The following is an 18,782-nucleotide window of genomic DNA, read 5'->3' as shown; positions in this document are numbered from 1 at the left end:
TTCATTAATAAAAAACCAGCATACTAAGTGGGGTAGAAGCATACTTGGAAATATCGGGAACAACATCCATTATTAGTATTATTAATACCTATGTGTAAGATTATAATCGTAGATCGCTCTATTTACTCGGGAATAAGTGAAAATTGGCCCCTAGAAAGTCATCCTATGGTTATTTTTCGAATAAGTTCCTATGGGCGTACACAATTTCACATATTACGTATTTTTGAAGTATGTTGAACTTATCGCCTCATCTGCTGGCAATACCTACATATTTGAAATTTGCTCTCTTTTCCAATACTCACTGGTCCATTTTTTCAAATATGTACGTAAGAATATGCTCATTATTTCTTGTTTTTTGGTTAAAGTTCCTCACGAGAATTCCACAAACTTGATAACTTGGAATGCCAACAAAAAGTTGGCAAGACTTTCATGTGAAATACTAGTACCTATAGGTACTTTTATTTTAAGTAAATACAGAATTTGTATTTCTCAAAGGAAATAATTGTAGCTTTGTAGTTCGGGTATGAGAGGACCAACCGAATACTCGTACCTACATATTATGCAGGAAAAGAAAGTAAAAATGTAATACCTAATTATACCTCATTAACGCTAAAAACTGAATTAAAATAAGGAATTAAGGAAAGTAAAAAAGGTGCTCAGAGTGTTTACTCATTAACGTCCAATTTTTCCTTACATCTGATCCTAGTATAACTCGGTAGGATCCTACCAAATATAATAGCGTGTGTACCAACCTTTAGGAGTTCCAAGCTCAAATGTGTCACCTAGGGTACCCATTGGCTTCTACCACCCTGTACAATGGCATCATCCCATACACAATGTTTCCATGGGACCTTGCCACTAGATTTATTACCCCTAGCTCCTTGACCACAATGATTTCAATGAAATTATCAACAGCCAAGAGGCAGAACATCAGAAGAAGTGCCAAATAGGACAGTATGTTCATTATTCTGTATTGAGCATTCTCATGTAATATTTATACCAGTGGTGCCCAAACAAGTCAGGGGGAGACTGAACAACACTCTCATTAGGGGTATCATTTTAGCTGATTTCCCTTTAGGATTTATTTTTTCCAAGAGGTTTGAAGGGGACTGTAACAACGGAGGTCTTGGCCCGAAATCTAGGAAGGCCAGGATAGGAAAAAGCCACCCGTTCCGAAAACCAACCTTTTTTAGGAGTTTGTCCCGGGCGGAAATCGAACCCGCGAACAAGCGCTTACAAGGCGAAGGCAGCCTGAGAGTATCAAAATGAGGAATTAGGAACCGTTGGCTTTATTAACTTTATTTACACAATATGTACCAACGAATCAAATGCAAACATCAGCCTTCAAACATCTACGTCCTCTGGGATGAGTTATGCCCTTGGTATTTCACGAATTCACTGTGTTATGCTCGAGTAGCATGTCACAATTTTTGTTCTTTGTAGGAGTAGCTACTTCATATTTCTACACATTTCATATTAACTTCTTGCTGCTACATATTTCTTTTCGCAATTTTTAGTGGTCAACACAGAGTCATCAAGTCATCATAGATGAGGTATAGTTTCTAATTTGCTAGAGTATGCTTAGTTTCTAATTTGTAAAGCAAGTCAAGTGGTTTACACACTAAAGGGTAGTTCGAGTCCAAAAAAGTCATTTTTTTTTTATCGGGGGATACAAAGTTGCTAAAAAAAACTCTTTCGTATATTTTTTAACCAAAGTTCAAGACTGCATTAAGGATTGGAGAAAAAAAGGGAATGTTAAAGTTTTTTTTTTCTTTACGCTTGGGAAGTTGGGAGGCACGACACAGATTTTACTTCCCCTCTCTCCCCTTCTTCCTACCTTTCCTTCTTCTTCCTCTTCCTTTCCTTCCTCCTCCCTCTCCCTCCTCTTATCCTCCCACCTTCATTTCCTCTTTCACTTTCTTCCCTTGCACCCCTCTCTTCCTCTTTTCTGTCCCTAGTTTCTCCTCCATTCTTTCCTCTGCCTTTCCCTTCCAACTCCCTCTCCTCTTTCCCCTACATTTCTTTCCTCCTCTCTCCCTTTCTTCTCCCTCTTCCATTCCCTTCCAACTCCCTCTTCCACCCCCTTTCTCACCTTCATCCCCCCCCCCGCCCCCTCCTCTTCCTTTTCGACATAACCCCCTCTTCCCCCCCCTTTCTCCCCTTCATCCCCCCCCCCGGCTCCTCCTCTGCCTTTACGACATAAGTTCATATTTTCCAGCACATTTTTTTTTTCTTCTCCACCTTTAGAGAAATCTCCAGAGTATAATAAAATAAAACCCCATAAAGTTCAACATGGGGGCTCACCTTTGGCTGGAAATACCTTCAGGGTGTCTGTGGCCGCCAAAACCGCCCCAGATACATAGCTCCTAAAGGTAGGAACACACCGCCATCACGTCACGCGAACTCATGGGGAGTCAGAAAGATGTAGTTCAAAGTTTTCCCATTAATATTGTAGGTAATCTCGTTCAGGACAGCTACACTACTAACACGTGAGCTCACGTGACGTGATAGTTGTGTGTTTCTACCTTTACAGTCCTAACTTTTGAGGTAAATCAGCCTTGTTAGCTTGGAAGGTATCACGTCTGCCTTCGCCTCGTAAGCGCTTGTTCGCAGGTTCAATTTCCGCCCGGGGCGTACTTTATCCCAAACAGATAGCTTGAAGCTCATCTGCCTTGTAAGCGTTAGGTCGTGAATTCAGTTCCCGCCCGGGGCGGATTTTATCCCAAACAGATCGTTCGCGGAACGGCTGTCTTTCTCCTATCCTGTCCTTCTTTCTTCGATTTATATACGACAAGACCTCCGTTGTTACAGCTCCCTCTATCAAACCTCTCTTTCTTGAGTTTAAATTGGAACGGTTGTCCTCTTTCTTTCTTCGATTTCGAGACGATAAGACCTCTGTTGCTGCAGCTCCCTCTATCAAACAAACCTCTCTTTCTCAAGTTTAAATTTGAAACACCCCCGCGCTGTTTTCATTCTCGCAGACTTTCCATCGCACCCTGTAGACCACTCGCACATCTGCTACATCGGGTTTTTGTTTTGTTTTTCTCCGAGGAAAATCAATACACGCTGGACCCTGTATTTGAGATTCTGCTGATGCTTTTACTCTCATTTTGCTGAATGAAGTACCTCTGTTTTGTGCTGATTTCATCTGCTATGTACAAGTGGGACAGGAGAGAGGGGCTGGAGTGTTTTGACCTTTCGGGGCATAGAAATGTTTTTTGTTTGTGCGAATGTTGATAATTTTGTTGAAAAACTTTTAACACCTGGGAAGATAAGCTGCAACGGAAAAAAAGTCCATATTCCTGAAATGAACAGGCTGCAATGGGTGGATGAACAGTCAGTATTTGTAACATTCCAGTGCAGTTAGTTCCTCAGTTGCAATGGGATTTGTAGCTATACCTACATAAGCATAGGTACATAAGTCAAAGTGCATTTTGTCCAATTGGACTGGAATTTCACTTGACGCCAGTTGTTACAAGGCCAGTAGCTGAACTGCCTACATTCCTAGATTTTTGATCAAGATTACAACGAGACGAGATTACGAGTTCATATCACTTACCGTGTTCACTTAATCCCTCATTAATACTACTCAATCTCATTAATAATCAATTTGTAACATCGAGGAATTCAAATCAAGCAGAATGCACATAAGATCTTAATAGCTATCGTGGTATCTTACTGCCCTAGTCTATATTGATGTACAATCATTGAATCATTATATTTTAGTAATTGCCCCAAGTCAGAAACAAATTATTACCTGGGAGGCATTGGAATTCTTCGCCCAATGAATGATGTCAGCATGTTACTAAAACTTCGGTATTTTAGGAAGCCAACTACTTACTTGGGTATCTTGGGATGTGGGCTAGTAAAGAGTATTGTATTAGAAATTCAGAACTGCTAATAGTCGGGTCTATAAACTTATGTATTAACAAGAGTGTTAGCTATCTCTCGGAAAGTTTTCTTCCACAGAAAAAGCTGAGTTTGTAGAGGAAGAATTAGAAGAAAGATAAAAGTCGAGTTAGTAGAGGGGTGAGAAGAAAGAGAGGGAGGGCGAGGAAAGAATGAAAAGATTCAGAGGAGGAAGAGGAGAAGAAACAGCTCCTTTACTACTAGTAGAAGGAGGAGAAGAGCGAAAACGGAGGTGAAAAAGAGGGAGGACTAGGAAGGAGGAACAAATTCGGAGAAGGAGACAAACCAGATCCTTTACTCCTGGTAGAGTTAAGAGAAAAGAGGAGAAAAGGATTCGGCGGAGGAGAAAAAACAACTCCTTCTCTCCCCAGTCGCGGTCGTTGCCAAATGAAGTAAATTAATCACGTACCGCACAACCAAAAAATCTGGTGTGAACATCACGCGACTTTCCTTATCCTATTGCATGATGCTTATTTCTGTGTTGTTTCACCGTAACTTTTACAATATCTCTAACCGTTTAGTCAGCTGGCACAGCTGAAAACCGCCAAAAACCGGTCGTAAGGAAAGTAAAAATAGTGCGGAAAAACATATCCTCGAAAAAATTTCGCTGTAAATTTTCTCATTATTTTCTCGACAGTTCGCGGTTCGAGTGGCTTTCATAATTTAGTCCGGAGGAATGGGGGGCGGTAGTCCGGGAGGAATGGGGGAACGCTCTCGTAGCTTTCGCTTTTCTTTCACTTGAATAGGAAACGTCCAAAACAAACAGGGCTCCATTAATAACGCGCCACGTTTACACTTCTTCCGTTAAAAGACGGCGTGTGACCGTATTTTGGACACATTTGCTTAAAGGCCTCAAAGCTAACTGCTGACATCTGATACGATAAAAATATTTCCATCAGATCAGTCGAACTTATCGGATAGAAAATTACCACTCACGATGAGTTCTATCGCATCAGATGGATCTAATACGATAATCCCATACGATAAAACTCATCGTAAGTGGTAGTGGCGGGCTTTAGTTTCGAGCTCTTGACGTTCGCGCGCCTCCCAACATGATAAACATACATAATAATTATGTTTATTATATACGAGTACATGAAAAAGTGTCAGCAGTGTCAGCACTGTTTTTTCTTGAAATCCATACTTCTGAAAATCCTACTCATTTGGGAAAATAATGATTTCACCATAGTACATAATCCCAGGGATAATGATATCATGATGGTGTGTCATTTATAGAGATTGTTAGAGCTTTTTATTTTTCAAGAGATGAAATATTAATTTCTACGAATCTAGGTTTATCTGATTCTTACTCCTCCGCCAAGACTCTTGATTGGTTTGTCCTATTTTGATTGAATTTAGCTCCAATTTTGATTATACAAAGGAATCAAAGGCTATTGAGATTAAGTCTATTAACTAATCAGTTTGTGAAGTCCATTGAGCTTTTCTATACAGTTCAATGAACTCGTTTTACTCATACTACAAAGTTATGTACCAATGTACTTTCACAAAAGCGCATACCCTCCCCCCAAAACGAGTTGGTTGTACTTTCGCGAGGTGTTAAGAGAACAATACAATTGTATGTAAATAAAAAAATACAGATGAAAAAACAATGCTCGTATACAATTGTAAAAGTTGTATGCCGAAACAAAGTCTGTATACCTACATATTGTAAGCGTTGTAAGTCATATAGAGGTATTAAAAGCAGGAATCGGGGGATTTTTTCAGCATCGTGTAAGCGAGGCTTAATATTTGTGTCAGACAAAAGCCAATGAAATCCTTCCCATCCTCCAACTTCTTCCCTCCCCTTCGACTTCTCTTCATATCCCTTTTTCTTCCTCCTCCTCCTCCTCCTCCTCCTCCTCTTCCTTCTCCTCCTCTTCTTAATTCTTCTATACTCCCTCTTCCTCCTTCTCAACGATTTGTGTTCCGTACAGCCCTCTCTGTTCTCCCGTTTTCATTTCCCTTCCCTGCTTCTCTTCCTCCTCTTTCTTCTTAGACCCCTCTTTCTCCTCCTCCTGTCAGTGAAAGTGTGGAAATATGCAAGGAAGATAAGAATGGGGGAAGAGACGTGAAGAAGAGAGAACGAGAGATAGGGAAGGAGAAAAAGAAAGAAGGGATGAAAGAGAGAGAGGAAAGGAGAGTGAGAGAGAAGGAGAGTGAGAGAAAGCAAATAACTGAGGGATGAGCAGACGAGAGAGAGGGAGTGAGATGGCGATAGGAATACATAAAGAGGGAGAGAGACAGGCAGACAGGGAGATAAAATGGTACAGGGGGAACTTGTATTGATCTGCAGCATCCCCTCTCTCTCTCTCCCCCCTCCCTTTCTCTCTCACTCCCCCCTCTTTCTTTCTCTTTCACATAGTTTCATGTACGTTGAACTCAACATTCATTTCATTATTTCTGTCTCTCTATCATTGTTCTTTCTCTCTGTCTTATTTTCTCTCTCACTTTCTCTCATTTTTCTCTTCAAATTTTCTCCAATTTGATTGTTTTTTTTCTCATCAATTCCAACATCTTCAACTTGTGTAGTAGGTACTGTGTTCTAATGTTCAATTCAATTTTTTATTTAATGTTATATTGATAGCAACCCAAACTGGTAGTAGGCAATACCTACCCTTAGGGATACAGGTCCCATGTTGAAGTTTTGACCTCTGAGTATTCTCGAATACTATGCCCGAACGTTCTCCGAGCACGGTCAGAAGTTAACAAACCCTTTTACAAGAACCTGCCGATTTCGGTCCTATTTTGTTGATGAAAGTATAGCAACGCTTGAAAACAGGGCTGGAAAAACAGGTGGTCTACAAGTGGCCCATTTGTCCAAGGCAAGGGTTAGTTGCACAAAGTAGGGCTGTGGGAAACTATGTTTGTAGGTCTAGGTAGCTCTGACTTCTGATGAAAAATCCATACTGAATATGATAATTGTGCTAGGTCTGCATTAGATCGAGTGAAAGATGATGCTTTCAGCAAGATTTTTTTTTTTTTTTTTTCTACCACAGTGTTGTTTAAGATTATCTTGAAAGTCTTTTCCTAGAGACAAGTCCTTGAAAAACGAAGGATGTAATAATTATTCGTACTAAATGGGTCTTTTTAGGTCTTATCCTGCACTTAGCTAAATGGAAAACAAATTTTCTACTACTTTAGGCGACATTGTTTTGATATTAACATAAAAACCACATTAATTTGGGACGTCCATCATCATTCTGTCTCCAAGTCTGAATATTTCTCTGTGTTTTCTCTCAACATGTTTTCTGTTATGACGGGTTTGTCCTTTTCTCTGTTTCCCTCACTCTATTTCTTCACGTTCTCTCCTGTTTTTCTTCTCTGGTCGATTTAATTTCTCTCTGGAGACTGAGGCTCCTCCACATATTAGGCCGTATAGGTCGCACTTTGTCCTAGCCGACAGTGTAAATGGGGTATTTCTAATTATAAATAAGGTAATTTGCAATAGTTTTCGCCTCGTCTGTGGGGCTCTATTCCAATTTGGTTGATTTCTGTCTAGTCAGAATATTCGTATCCGACAAACTATGTATGTGTGTAGTGCATGCTATTGCCAGAACATATGTATTAAATTTGTAAAATTCCTGAAAAAAGCCCACGAAGAACATTTTGTACTTGGGGTCGTGATTATACCGCTTAAGCGATCTCATATAGAATATGTTTTTATAATATAAGATTTCCCCAGGATAAATTAAAAAGGGGCTCATATTTCGTAAATAGGGTGAATGGTTTATTACCTCTCTTTGAAAGACGTATCTCATCTCTGTTGCTCGCACACCAAAGCATGAAATTAACTCCCACCTAACACTGCCTTGGAAAGCTTCAGGCCTCGAAATAATGCTCGCCACTCATGCTCAGACAGTCTGACAGACCCCATAGCCTATACCTAGGTTTGTGAGACCACGGTCCGTCAGACGCTTTGAGCGTGAGTGACAGACTTATAACATTGCTCTAGAAAGCTTTAGGCCTGCCACTCATTATCAGGTAGATCCGAAAGTGTGTGTGCTCATCAGGTATCAGGTATCGACCTGACAGACGGACCTATTTAGCCATACCTGTCAGGTCTACGTGATGTAGAGTGGCTGGCCTTAGAATCACCTAGTAACACTACACTAAAAAGCTCCAGGATCTTTAGATGGAGTCCCTGATAAAATTAAGCCTCTAATAAAAGCGAGCCTCTAATAAAAACGGTCGTAAAATGAAACAGAAAATTGAATGAAGATATCATTTAGAATGCAACAAGCTGTGTATTTTATTCAAGATTAATGAACAACAATGATGATCAAATAAAAACCAATAGAGCATTTTCTGCTGAGGAATAAGATGAGGGAGGAAAGATTAACTTGTTAAGAGTAGCGTTACTCAATCTGTACATTGGAAAAGTAAATGACCAAAAGCATAGCTGGCCTACTTAGATAATAACATACTAATATTTTTTAGCACTCAGAGAGAAAAATGGAAAGTAAAAATACTTTAAAATTTGAGGACAAGCTTTAAGGATAACAAATGGAACCATTACATTTCTAAAAAGTTTGAGAAGAGCTATCTTATCTTGTAGCGATACAAAGGGGTGCGTAATGCGAAAGTCAGAAAAAAAAAATATTGATTGTGTTAACATTGGCCTGGGGCAGGTTTTTCCCTCATTCTCCCCAACAGTTTACAAAAGAAAGCACACAAAACTATGAAATTATGTTAACTGCGGATTTCAATGCAGAGGTAAGACCTGAGAAAAAAAAAATAAAAAAGAGTCCTAAGGAAGAGGCGGTAGGTACTTCCAAAGATTTATCATGATTGAGCGATTTCATTAAAGAATAAGAGAAACTTGAGTTGAATAGGTAACTTGACTTTTTCCCTTCACTTGGCGCTTGAAACCTGAAAGAGAGAAAATCTTAGATGCTGCACAGACTTTAAGTTTACTCTCGGTGGACTATTAAAGGTCAGATGTAAACCTTGAAGGGTATATGTCTGGAGAAATTTGGTTAGCTTCTACTCGTATATGTTTTGTAGTTTCAACTTCAAAGTCCCTAAGAAAGTAAAGTAAAGGTACAAAGTTCAAATATCCAACATTCAAAATACATAGGTGTCTTTTGAGTATTGCACTGTTGCAAGTAGTATCTTGAAGTAGTTGAAGTCACATGCTATGTTGGATGAATTCAAATTTCACATATGTGGTTCATGACTCTCTACATGATCATGATCAACCTGGCCATTCCCCATGCATCCAGTCTCGGCTAGAATGACATTGTTGTTATTCTGCAAGCGTCTCTTATCACGAAAGCCCTCAACCAGAGCCTTGAGGAAATCTTTGTAATGAAGCGAACTCAAATTAAGACGAACTATATCGATGACAAACCATTGACCAACGTCAAGTTTCTCCAAGAGAATCTTCAGCTCCTCGTCCAGAATGAAACCACTAGTGAAGAAGTATCGCTTCATAAGGAGAGTGTTCCTACTATTGATAGCCAGACCTTGACTAATCTTCATGACGGAGTAGCTAATGCTGATACAGAACAGTATCAAGTACCAGAACCAAAGCATGATGAAGATCTTCTCGTTCAAATTGTTCAGAGGAAGAAGACACATAGCATCCACCACCTCCAACGTACCGGAGGGACCATACTTGTAGAATGTACACTTGGTCATCTTGGGGAACACCAGAACCAAAGCATGATGAAGATCTTCTCGTTCAAATTGTTCAGAGGAAGAAGACACATAGCATCCACCACCTCCAACGTACCGGAAGGACCATACTTGTAGAATGTACACTTGGTCATCTTGGGGAATGTAATGTCCAGCGGGTTGGTGAGATGCGTTGCATTTCGTCTGGTCCACATGTAATCGATGAACTGAGCGCCCAAGTATTTGAAATAGCCGCGCAGAAGCATTTCCATGGAGTAAATGTTGAAACACACGGCCAATGTGTTGAAAAGGATGTTGAGAAGATAGGCATAAGCGTAAACGTAGAATGAGCCATGTCGCTTGATAAGGTAAGAGCTGACCTGTTTGAATTGTAACTTCCTGGCAGCTGTTGTCATGATCAAGTAGTGTTCATTTGTCTTGAGGAGATTTGTCATCAAGCTTCCTTCCTTACATTTCCATAGGAAGTGAGGTGTGAGGAAGACAAGAGCCTGTATGAAGAGGAAGATGGGTACCCACTGGTAGTAGGAATGGTACCGTATATCATCAGGATCACCTCCACTAGTGATACCTGGATAGGTGAGAGGTGACTCGTCCTGGTTGATATACGTGAATGTTGTCTGAGTGAAGCAGAAGGTATTCATGATGTCCTCCGGAACAGGATGAGGTTTGGTGGATGAACCAGACTGAACACAATTGATGGGACTACCAAACACCTGAGTGAATGAGATAATGCTGGTGCATGTGAACAGTAGTAACGTCGTCAACCGATAGTGAAACTCACAAATCCGGGAATCGATTCTGACCTTTTCATGGTTGAAAATCTTGAATTTCTCCAAATTCACCAGAATCTGATCCATTTTTGGTTCTGTTTCACCTCCCAGGTTGTCCTAAGGATTTATCATGGAGTTACGAGGTAAATCCAACACAGGTCATCGGTTTTAAAACAAAATTTTATCTTTCAACAGCCGAATAATGACTTTTTGTCAACAGAAAACACTTTACCGCTCAAAAACACCCTCTGTGACACTTTTAGACCTTGATAAATCCGAGTTTAGATCTTTATACCGACAGCAACCAAATGGAACTGAGCTAGGAAAAAGTGGAAGGGGTACTTTGATTTGCTCTGCAAAATGAGATTTAATATTGCTGATTGTGCTAGTAAACTATATTTCGTCATTTGATCCAGACTAACTTGTCATCTGAGATTTATAATGGTTAGATAACATTTTTTGCTCTCATCTGAGTCTAACCCTGATCCTCTTGTCCCTAACCATAATCTACTCTTCCCTTTTCATCATTCCCTCTTTTCTTTTTAATCACATTTTTTGACGATTTTCTCCTTTACTTCTAAAATTCATTAGTTTTCATAGATTCATGAACAAAGGTTGTCTTTGAACTTCATGGTCAATTAGTGTTTTGGTGCTAACTTGGTATTCCTCTCTTGTTTGGATTTCAGGAAGCAATACAACCAGCAAGGAAAATGGCACCAAGAAAGACGGCATGTTGACATCTTCAGTAATAGGACCTCATGGTAAGTCTCTTCAACTTAACATTTCATTCGTATTTACCTGGATCAAAGCTGCATTTCCGGCGTGAACGACCTGTTATTCCGGTGTTAAAACGTTTTATCCGAAAAAAAGATTCTTGAAGTTTTTTACGAGCTAACTCACCACATAGTATGACATAATTATGTACATAGATTGTAGGGACATGATAAATGACGAAGTCAAGTCAACCAACTAAAAGAAAACTAAAAAACTATGTTTAAGGGATATAAGCAGATGATACCTAATTAACTTACATATGTATTTTTCAACAGCAAGGTAGGATAGGACAAAGAAACTTTCCACCTCACTTTTCATTCTCGGAAGCAAGCCACTTTTCCTTTATAAGACACCATTAGTACTTTAAAACCTAGTACTTTAGGTTCTTGCTTCAAATTTAACATATTCGAGGAAATTTAGTATGCATGGTCACGTTCTGAGTTATATATAACTAATGTTTCGTGTTCCTTATACCCCTTGCTTCTCCTACCGTCTTCAAACCTAAATCATTCCTGAAGGAAGAAGGACAGGTTCTTCATCCTCTTTCAAAAAGGCTTTCCATCTCCTGTCAAAGTTCCTCATTTCCATATGGGTTCTCCTTTCAAGATGTCTTAAATGACAGAATGGCACTCTTTGACTGTAGAACCCTTCTCAACCCTAAATTATATTATCGCTGTTATAGGGTCTCCTTTGCACACCACTCACGCTCAGACCATCTCATAGACCGCGGTATAAGCGTGAGAGGCTTTCCTTTTAGGTGATCGGTATTCAAGTGGACATATGGGTTCTCCTTTCAAGATGTCTTAAATGACAGAATGGCACTCTTTGACTGTAGAACCCTTCTCAACCCTAAATTATATTATCGTTTTTATTATCGCTGTTATAGGGTCTCCTTTGCCCACCACTCACGCTCAGATCCTCAGACCATCTGATAGACCGCGTTATCTGCGTGAGAGGCTTTCCTTTTAGGTGATTGGTATTCAAGTGGTTAATAATTCTGATGGTACATATTTTCAATGTTGTCTCGTCTGCTGTAAAGAAGATTGGAGCCTGTATGGTATGATATTCAAGTGGTTAATAACTCTGATGGCATATATTTTCAATGTTGTCTCGTCTGCTGTAAAGAAGATTGGAGCCTGTATGGTATGACTTTTCCTTTCCATTAGGTACATTGGAATGAATATATCTAGTGCCAGAGTGCCACAGCAAATATCAAACAGAATATTCTAGCTGGAACAATATGTGACGTCACAGAGACTCACAGACGACTAGTGACCTCTATTTTGCAGATTCCTCTTCAGCAAAGAAGTCTTTCTCTCTTCTTGTTCTTTTTGCTCAGTGTTTATTTTTTCTCCGGGTATTATAAAAATCTCTAGTAGTCTTTTGCACAATGTTTAGGTACTTTTCCTGCGGGTACCTAGTGTAAAAAGAAGTTCTTGGGGCTAGATCTACGGTCACATACGTTGGTCCATTTTTGAACATCTGTGCCTGCGCCACGCAAAAGCCTAAAGTGCTTTTTAACATGAGTCTGTAAACCTGGGGTTCAATTTTCTATAGATTATCACGCCTATTTTTGATCCATTTTTGAACGCTTTTAACACATTTGCGCCTGCACAAAGGCCCAAAGAGCATTTCCACATCATGAGACTGTAAACACAGGTCAATTTTCCATTGATTTATTTATTTACCTTCTAATTTGTTTTGTGCGGCCTGTATGTTTATTGATTATTTGATCATTGGCCTGCCTCTCTACCCTGTACTTCACGATACCATAGCGTTCCATTCCGTTTCATGTTTAATCACTCAACCTTATGATTTTGTTTCGAACCGTTACGATATTTTCGATGTTTGGATCATTGCGGATTGGATCCAGCACATCTCTGGTACTATTGTTTCTATTAATTTCTTCGGGCACGGTGATTTGTTGTTTTGTGAGGCCAGAGTTCGGAATTGTTCAGATGTTTTATAGGTTTTACTGGAGGCTAGTCTCGCTATATAACTTCTTTATGACCGACTTTTTTAGTGCTTGTCGTGGTATCAGTGTTATCGTTTGTGCCATCTCGTAATCTTTAATGATGCCCGCAAAACTGTTTTGTCTAGCTTCGGCGAATGGGTTTTTGTCCAAGACGAGTGAAGAATCTGGCTTTTTATTGCTATTTTTTCCCCAACAGTCGATCAGTCTATGTACTACCACATGCTTCAATTGCTTCAAGCAGAGCTCATATGTGACACCTACTCTCAAAATTCACTTTCGGTAACTATCAAATGTACTTTATTGTGTGACTATTTTCGCTCTGGTTTAACTGCTGAGGTTAACATAATCGTCGGTGATTAATGCCGCTGCTGATCTCTATGCTATTTCACATTCTGGGTTTGGGTTGCAGTAGTGATGTTATGCTGTGGTTATCAGACAAATATGAGTATGCTAGCCTGGACTTCGCGCTGTTATCAAAATATGTAGCCGACTTATCAAATATCACTGGGTATATGTTATGTGATACGCGGCTCTCTCTCTCTCTCTCTCTCTCTCTCTCTCTCTCTCTCTTCTGGGTTCCTGAGTCACAAGGTGCAGTGTCGCAGAGCGTGACGGCTCCCCCGAAAATCCAAACCTATAAAAACGATAAGGCCCGTCTTACATTTGAAACGTAGACGCGCGACATTTAGTAGAGCGTAGTCGCCTGCAAATGCAAAACCAAACATGAAAATGGCCAGCCTAGTTAGCTTAGTTGGTAGTGCGTCTGCCTTATAAGCGCTAGGCCGCGGGTTCGATTCACGCCCGGGGCGGATTTTATCCTGATGGGATAATGTTCGTTCTCGGAACGGCTGGCGGGGGAAAAAAAAACAAAAAATAGAATTTCCCCCCTCCAAACCCTTTAAAAAAAAAAAAAAAAAAAAAAAAAAAAAAAAAAAAAAACATGAAAATGATAAACATCTATATTGGGTTTGGTTTTGCAGTCGACTAGGCGCAACTACGTCTACGCTTCCAATCTGAGACCACCCTAAAGATCTCAAACACTGGAATCGCGTAGGTCTCCTAGAGTTTGAAAGGTCTGTATCATTTTCATAGCAGACCTGGAAAACCTGGAAAAGTCATTGAATCTGAAAATCGTTGGAGAGTTCCCCTAATCTAACACCAATCGGACGCCACTGGCGATGGCTTATCTGGTTTTGTTATTTCGAGTACTTCCAAAGGCTTATGATAAAACGCGAGGTCAGTGGTCACTCAATCCATCCAGTTGTATATCCATATTTATCATAAATGAGTGTCTATTTATCATAATATGTCTATTTATCATATGAAAAAGAAAGTAACAACTCTATCAAAGTGAGCACAGCTAAGAGTCTCCCTTATCATGTTGGTTATTTGTTGCTTCAAACGCATCTCTAATGTTGCTTCAAACGCATCTCTAATGTTGCTTCAAACGCATCTGTAGTGAAGTCTTCGCAGTCTATTCGGTCCTTTTTATCCTCTGTGTATGCGTCATTGCGTCAAAACTTGGGAAAATGCGTCCATTACTTGCGTCAAAACTTGGGCATATAGGTATCGCCATCACTATCACTCATGACATGTCTCTCATTAGACATATTATATGTCATCTGTAAATTATACACTTTTATGTAGTGAATATTAGCTGTAAGCTATAGGCTATAGGTAACTTGTGTGCTTACTGAGCTGCGCTTCATGAGTTTTCCCAGATGAGTCATCCAAAACTTTTCACTCGTTACAAAACTTTTCAATTTCCCCGTCTTCTAATACTCGTACGTTTTTCTATTTGTGTTCCGAGTTTCCGTCTGAAGTCCCTATAACTAGCGGCTCATTGAACTGTAGGACTCAGACAAAAGGTCTTCGCGGGGCCCTCATTTGGTTCGTCTGAGGCCAAAATCAGCAAAATCTACTCAGAAAATGTCCTTTTTTGTGCTGAATATTTTCACGAAATTTCATCAAATAAGGACAAACCGTTCGAGTGTTAGGGTGAAACAAACCAACAGACGGACAAGTTCACTTCGTGAAACTTTGGAACCACATCCCGATAACGCCATCTTTGGTTTACGTATTATAGGCGCCATTGCAGATTTCAAAGGAAACCGTTTCCGACAGATTCCCAGAAGGGAAATACACCTTAGCTGACAGACAGGCGAAGTAAAGGACAAACAGTCGAGATAAATCTTGGAATTCACTTCGTTTTATCAAAAAAATATTCTGTGTGTACTTTCAAGTTTATAATATTCGAACCTGCATGCTGAGGGGGGCAAGGAACTTTGCAAGTTTGGCAGATCGATATTTCCTCTTGCTCCTCTTCCTCCTCCTTCTCTTCCATCTCCTCTTTCTATCCTTTCTTCCCACCACCCTTCTCCTCTTTCTCACCCTATCCTTTCCCCTCATCCTTCTCCTCTTCTTCTTGTCCCGTCCGTAGACTGTCTGTCCCACAGGTTATTTCTGGGATGTTTTTACTTTCCATCTTTTCTGCTCTTTTTTTTCTCTCCTATTTTGTGACTTAGTTTCCTTCTTCTTTTCCTCTCCTATTGCTCCTTTGTGCATACATTTGTATATTTATGCCATTATTTCCCACATTTTCCAAGTATATTTTCTCGGTTTATTCCTCTTTCTTTTTCAGTTTCTACATATTTCTCTACATTTTCTTCTCTGCTTCTCTCATTAGAGTGAATTTGGTTTTCGCTTGACTGGTTTTACCGTTTTTTTCCCTTCTATCGTATTTCCCCTACAATTTTTCGTATTTTCCCTTCTGGTAATCTTTCTTTCTCTACAATGTCATATTTTTCTAGTACCTTTATTGTTGTGTCAATTTCACTATTCTTCCAAGTTTGTTTGGGTTTCCTGCTGAAGCGTTCATGTAGGTTTCTCCATCTAATATTCATCCATTCCTTTTCACATGGTATTCCCTCCTACTCCTCCTCCTCCTCCTCTATTTTTCTTATTCGCTTCCACCGCCGCAACATTTTCGCATGATTTATGTACTTCTTCTCTTTGTCTCCTTCCTCTTTGTATTCTTTTCTATTCTCTCCAAACTTTCTAGCCTTGAATGATATAATAGAGAGGAAAAGTACGTCTCGTCAGGGAGCTTTTTTTTCTCGTTTTCTTCTCGTGGGTGGAAGTTATGGTAAACTTTCAAGTAGCTTTCTAGCTTTCTCTTATCGTATACGTCCCGTCACGTCATTAGAGCTTGATGGCTGGACTTGTATCTCCACTCCACTCTAGTTTTAGCCCGCCAACCTTTTATGCTGTCGCGAGCTACTGAGAAGACTAGGAGAACCTTGGCGAGCTACCTGGATTGAGTTGGGAGGTATAGTCAATTCTGAACTGACACAAATTTCTTGTTTATCCAACTTGATCAAACACGGCCTTATTCTCTTGTCTGGCGGTAGCTGTCTCAGTAGCATCAGAAATTCCATTACAGTCAAACCAGGTTTGACTGTAATTTATTTGCCAACAATATCGCACCCGAAAATTCGAATATGTAATGGGATCAGCATCACATTTCCTCTCTCCGTGGAAAAAAAAAGTCCCGAGCTGAGGTATTTTTTCTGCCTACATTTTTTCCCAGCCGTTTTCATTCCCTCGTCTGCACTTCTCTTCAACTCTTCCCAAAGAGGGAGGGAGAAATTCTCGCTTTAATCAAATATAAACTTCTCCTTCGCATTTCCTGTAATTATTACTCTTTTCCCCTGCCCCTCCCATGTTCCTCTTTTTCTCCCTTTCTCCTTTATATCCCTCTCCTGGCTCTGCTTTTTCTCTCTCCTCTTCCCTTTCTCCCTCATTTACCTACCCTGCCTATCCCTTTTTCCCTCCCGTTTTCCCTTATTCATCACCTCCTCTGCATTTTCCTTTTCCCTTTCTTTCTACCGTTCTCCTTTATTTTCCTCTCCTATCTTCTATTTCCCCCTCTACCCCTTTTCTTCCTTGGTTCCGTCTCCTGTCTCTTCTTTGTCCCTCTTTTCTTCTGTTTCCTCCCCCCCCTCTGTTTTCCATTTCTCCCCTGGCATCCCCATTAGTATCCCATTGCTTTTTATCTCGTTTTCCCACACCACATTGTTTTTACGATATTTATGTCTTTACGTTCTGTGCCCCTAGCTAGGCCTCTGCAAATTCTACCTCTACATGCTGACTCCTGCTGATGGGATGAAATTGCTGCTCGAAATAGCCTGGATTTCCGTCAGCAGAATTCAGCAGATAAAGTTATCGAGCTTCATTCTTTTTACTTTCAGAAAGTCTGTTTAGCTTGGTTGGTGGCGCGTCTGTCTTGTAAGCGCTAGGCTGCGGGTTCGATTCTCGCCTGGGGCTGATTTTATCCTGAACAGCTTTTGTTCGTTCTCTGAATGGCTGGCTTTCTTCTATCCTCTTTTTATCTCTTCGATTTCGGGACGATAAGACCTTAGCAATTACAGTGCCCTCTATCAAACTAAAATTGTTTAGTATCGACAGTTCCTATACTTCCTACTCGTATTTTTTCTCCTTATCAAATCAAACATCATCAATAATTCACTCATCATCAAAACGTCTGCTCAGAGAGTTTATTGGGGAGTCTCTGATTTCGTCTATATGCGAGAGTATGGCTCTAATTTCAATCAAATTATCGATTCCAATAGAGTTACATATCAGTAATGGAGATTTACAAGCACTTTACCCTCATGTTGTAAAATATACCTTGTGTCTTACTTGCCCATGCTAAGGGTGGAATGATATGTACATTTAGGTTATTTTCAGGATGAAATCCATCCAACTAGTGTTAAGCAGACTACACATCAGACGGACCGCGTCCGTCGGACCAGTCCGGTGGACCAAAATTTGGTCCGACGGACTAATGTGTAGTTTACGCCGGACCAATTTTTACGTTTTATCGGACCATTGGTCTGGTCCGGAGGAAATCAAAACACTTTTGATTTTTGGTCCGTCGAACCAGTAAAGTGGACTACACATTAGACGGACCGCGTCCGTCGGACCAAATATGAAACACCTTTCTCTAGAGACGAATCAGAACAGACTGATTGATGGTCCGGCGGACGGGGTCCGTGTAATGTGTAGTCCTTCAAAATTTTGTTTTGGTCCGCTGGACCACGGCGGACCAGACCAATTTGGTCCGACGGACGCGGTCCGTCTAATGTGTAGTCCACTTTAGTGTTCGATTTCCGCCCGGACGGATTTTACCCTAAACGGATAAGGTATACTGTCTTTCTTCTCCCTTCGCTTTCAGGACGATAAAACCTCGGTAGTTGAAGTTCCCTCTATCAAACATCTTCTTTGTATTGAACAGTTCTACAAGGTGTAGTTTTTTGATGGTGTACTATCTTGTATAGATCGTTGGATTGTAACCCTGATAAATACTTTAATTGATCCCAATAAACTGAATATTACTGATAGTAGTCCCATGTCCTCTTGCTGATCAAAGGGCTGGATAAGTTTTTCTAGGTTGGACATACTTTTACTTTTTTTAAAAAAGAGGTTTGACAGAGGGAATAGATTCAAGTTTAGATATTTTATAGTTAGTGCTAGGCATCCAAACAACAGAAGCATACAGTAGTTTGGATAGGACAAGAGAAGTGAAGGACAAGAGAATTATTGCGAAAGCGGTGCTTGAGGTAGCTACCTACAATTTCATTTTTACTTTCCTTATCCTATAGGAAGGAAAGTAATGTAATCGGGTCAAATTTTCGATGGTCAGTTTTTAATGAAAA

The 18,782-nt window shown here is 40.2% G+C and overlaps 1 protein-coding gene and 1 pseudogene across 1 annotated transcript in view; one reads left to right on the top strand and one right to left on the bottom strand.

Annotated features, from left to right (window-relative positions):
• Positions 1-8,309: 8,309 nt before the first annotated feature.
• Positions 8,310-10,987, bottom strand: LOC103507844 (annotated as a pseudogene).
• LOC103507847 (meiotic recombination protein DMC1/LIM15 homolog) overlaps positions 10,447-18,782 on the top strand; it is a 10,921-nt gene continuing 2,585 nt past the window's right edge. The window contains exons 1-3 of the mRNA XM_008472364.1: positions 10,447-10,459; positions 11,003-11,077; positions 11,977-12,046. Coding sequence (XP_008470586.1) covers positions 10,447-10,459; positions 11,003-11,077; positions 11,977-12,046 — 158 coding nt within the window. The remainder of the gene's footprint in view (positions 10,460-11,002; positions 11,078-11,976; positions 12,047-18,782) is intronic.

Source organism: Diaphorina citri, unplaced genomic scaffold, assembly GCF_000475195.1.
Source record: "Diaphorina citri unplaced genomic scaffold, Diaci psyllid genome assembly version 1.1 scaffold346, whole genome shotgun sequence".
NCBI classification, from domain to species: Eukaryota; Metazoa; Arthropoda; class Insecta; order Hemiptera; family Psyllidae; genus Diaphorina; species Diaphorina citri.
Note: the sequence above shows the minus strand (reverse complement) of the source record. Positions and strands in the feature narration are given on the sequence as shown.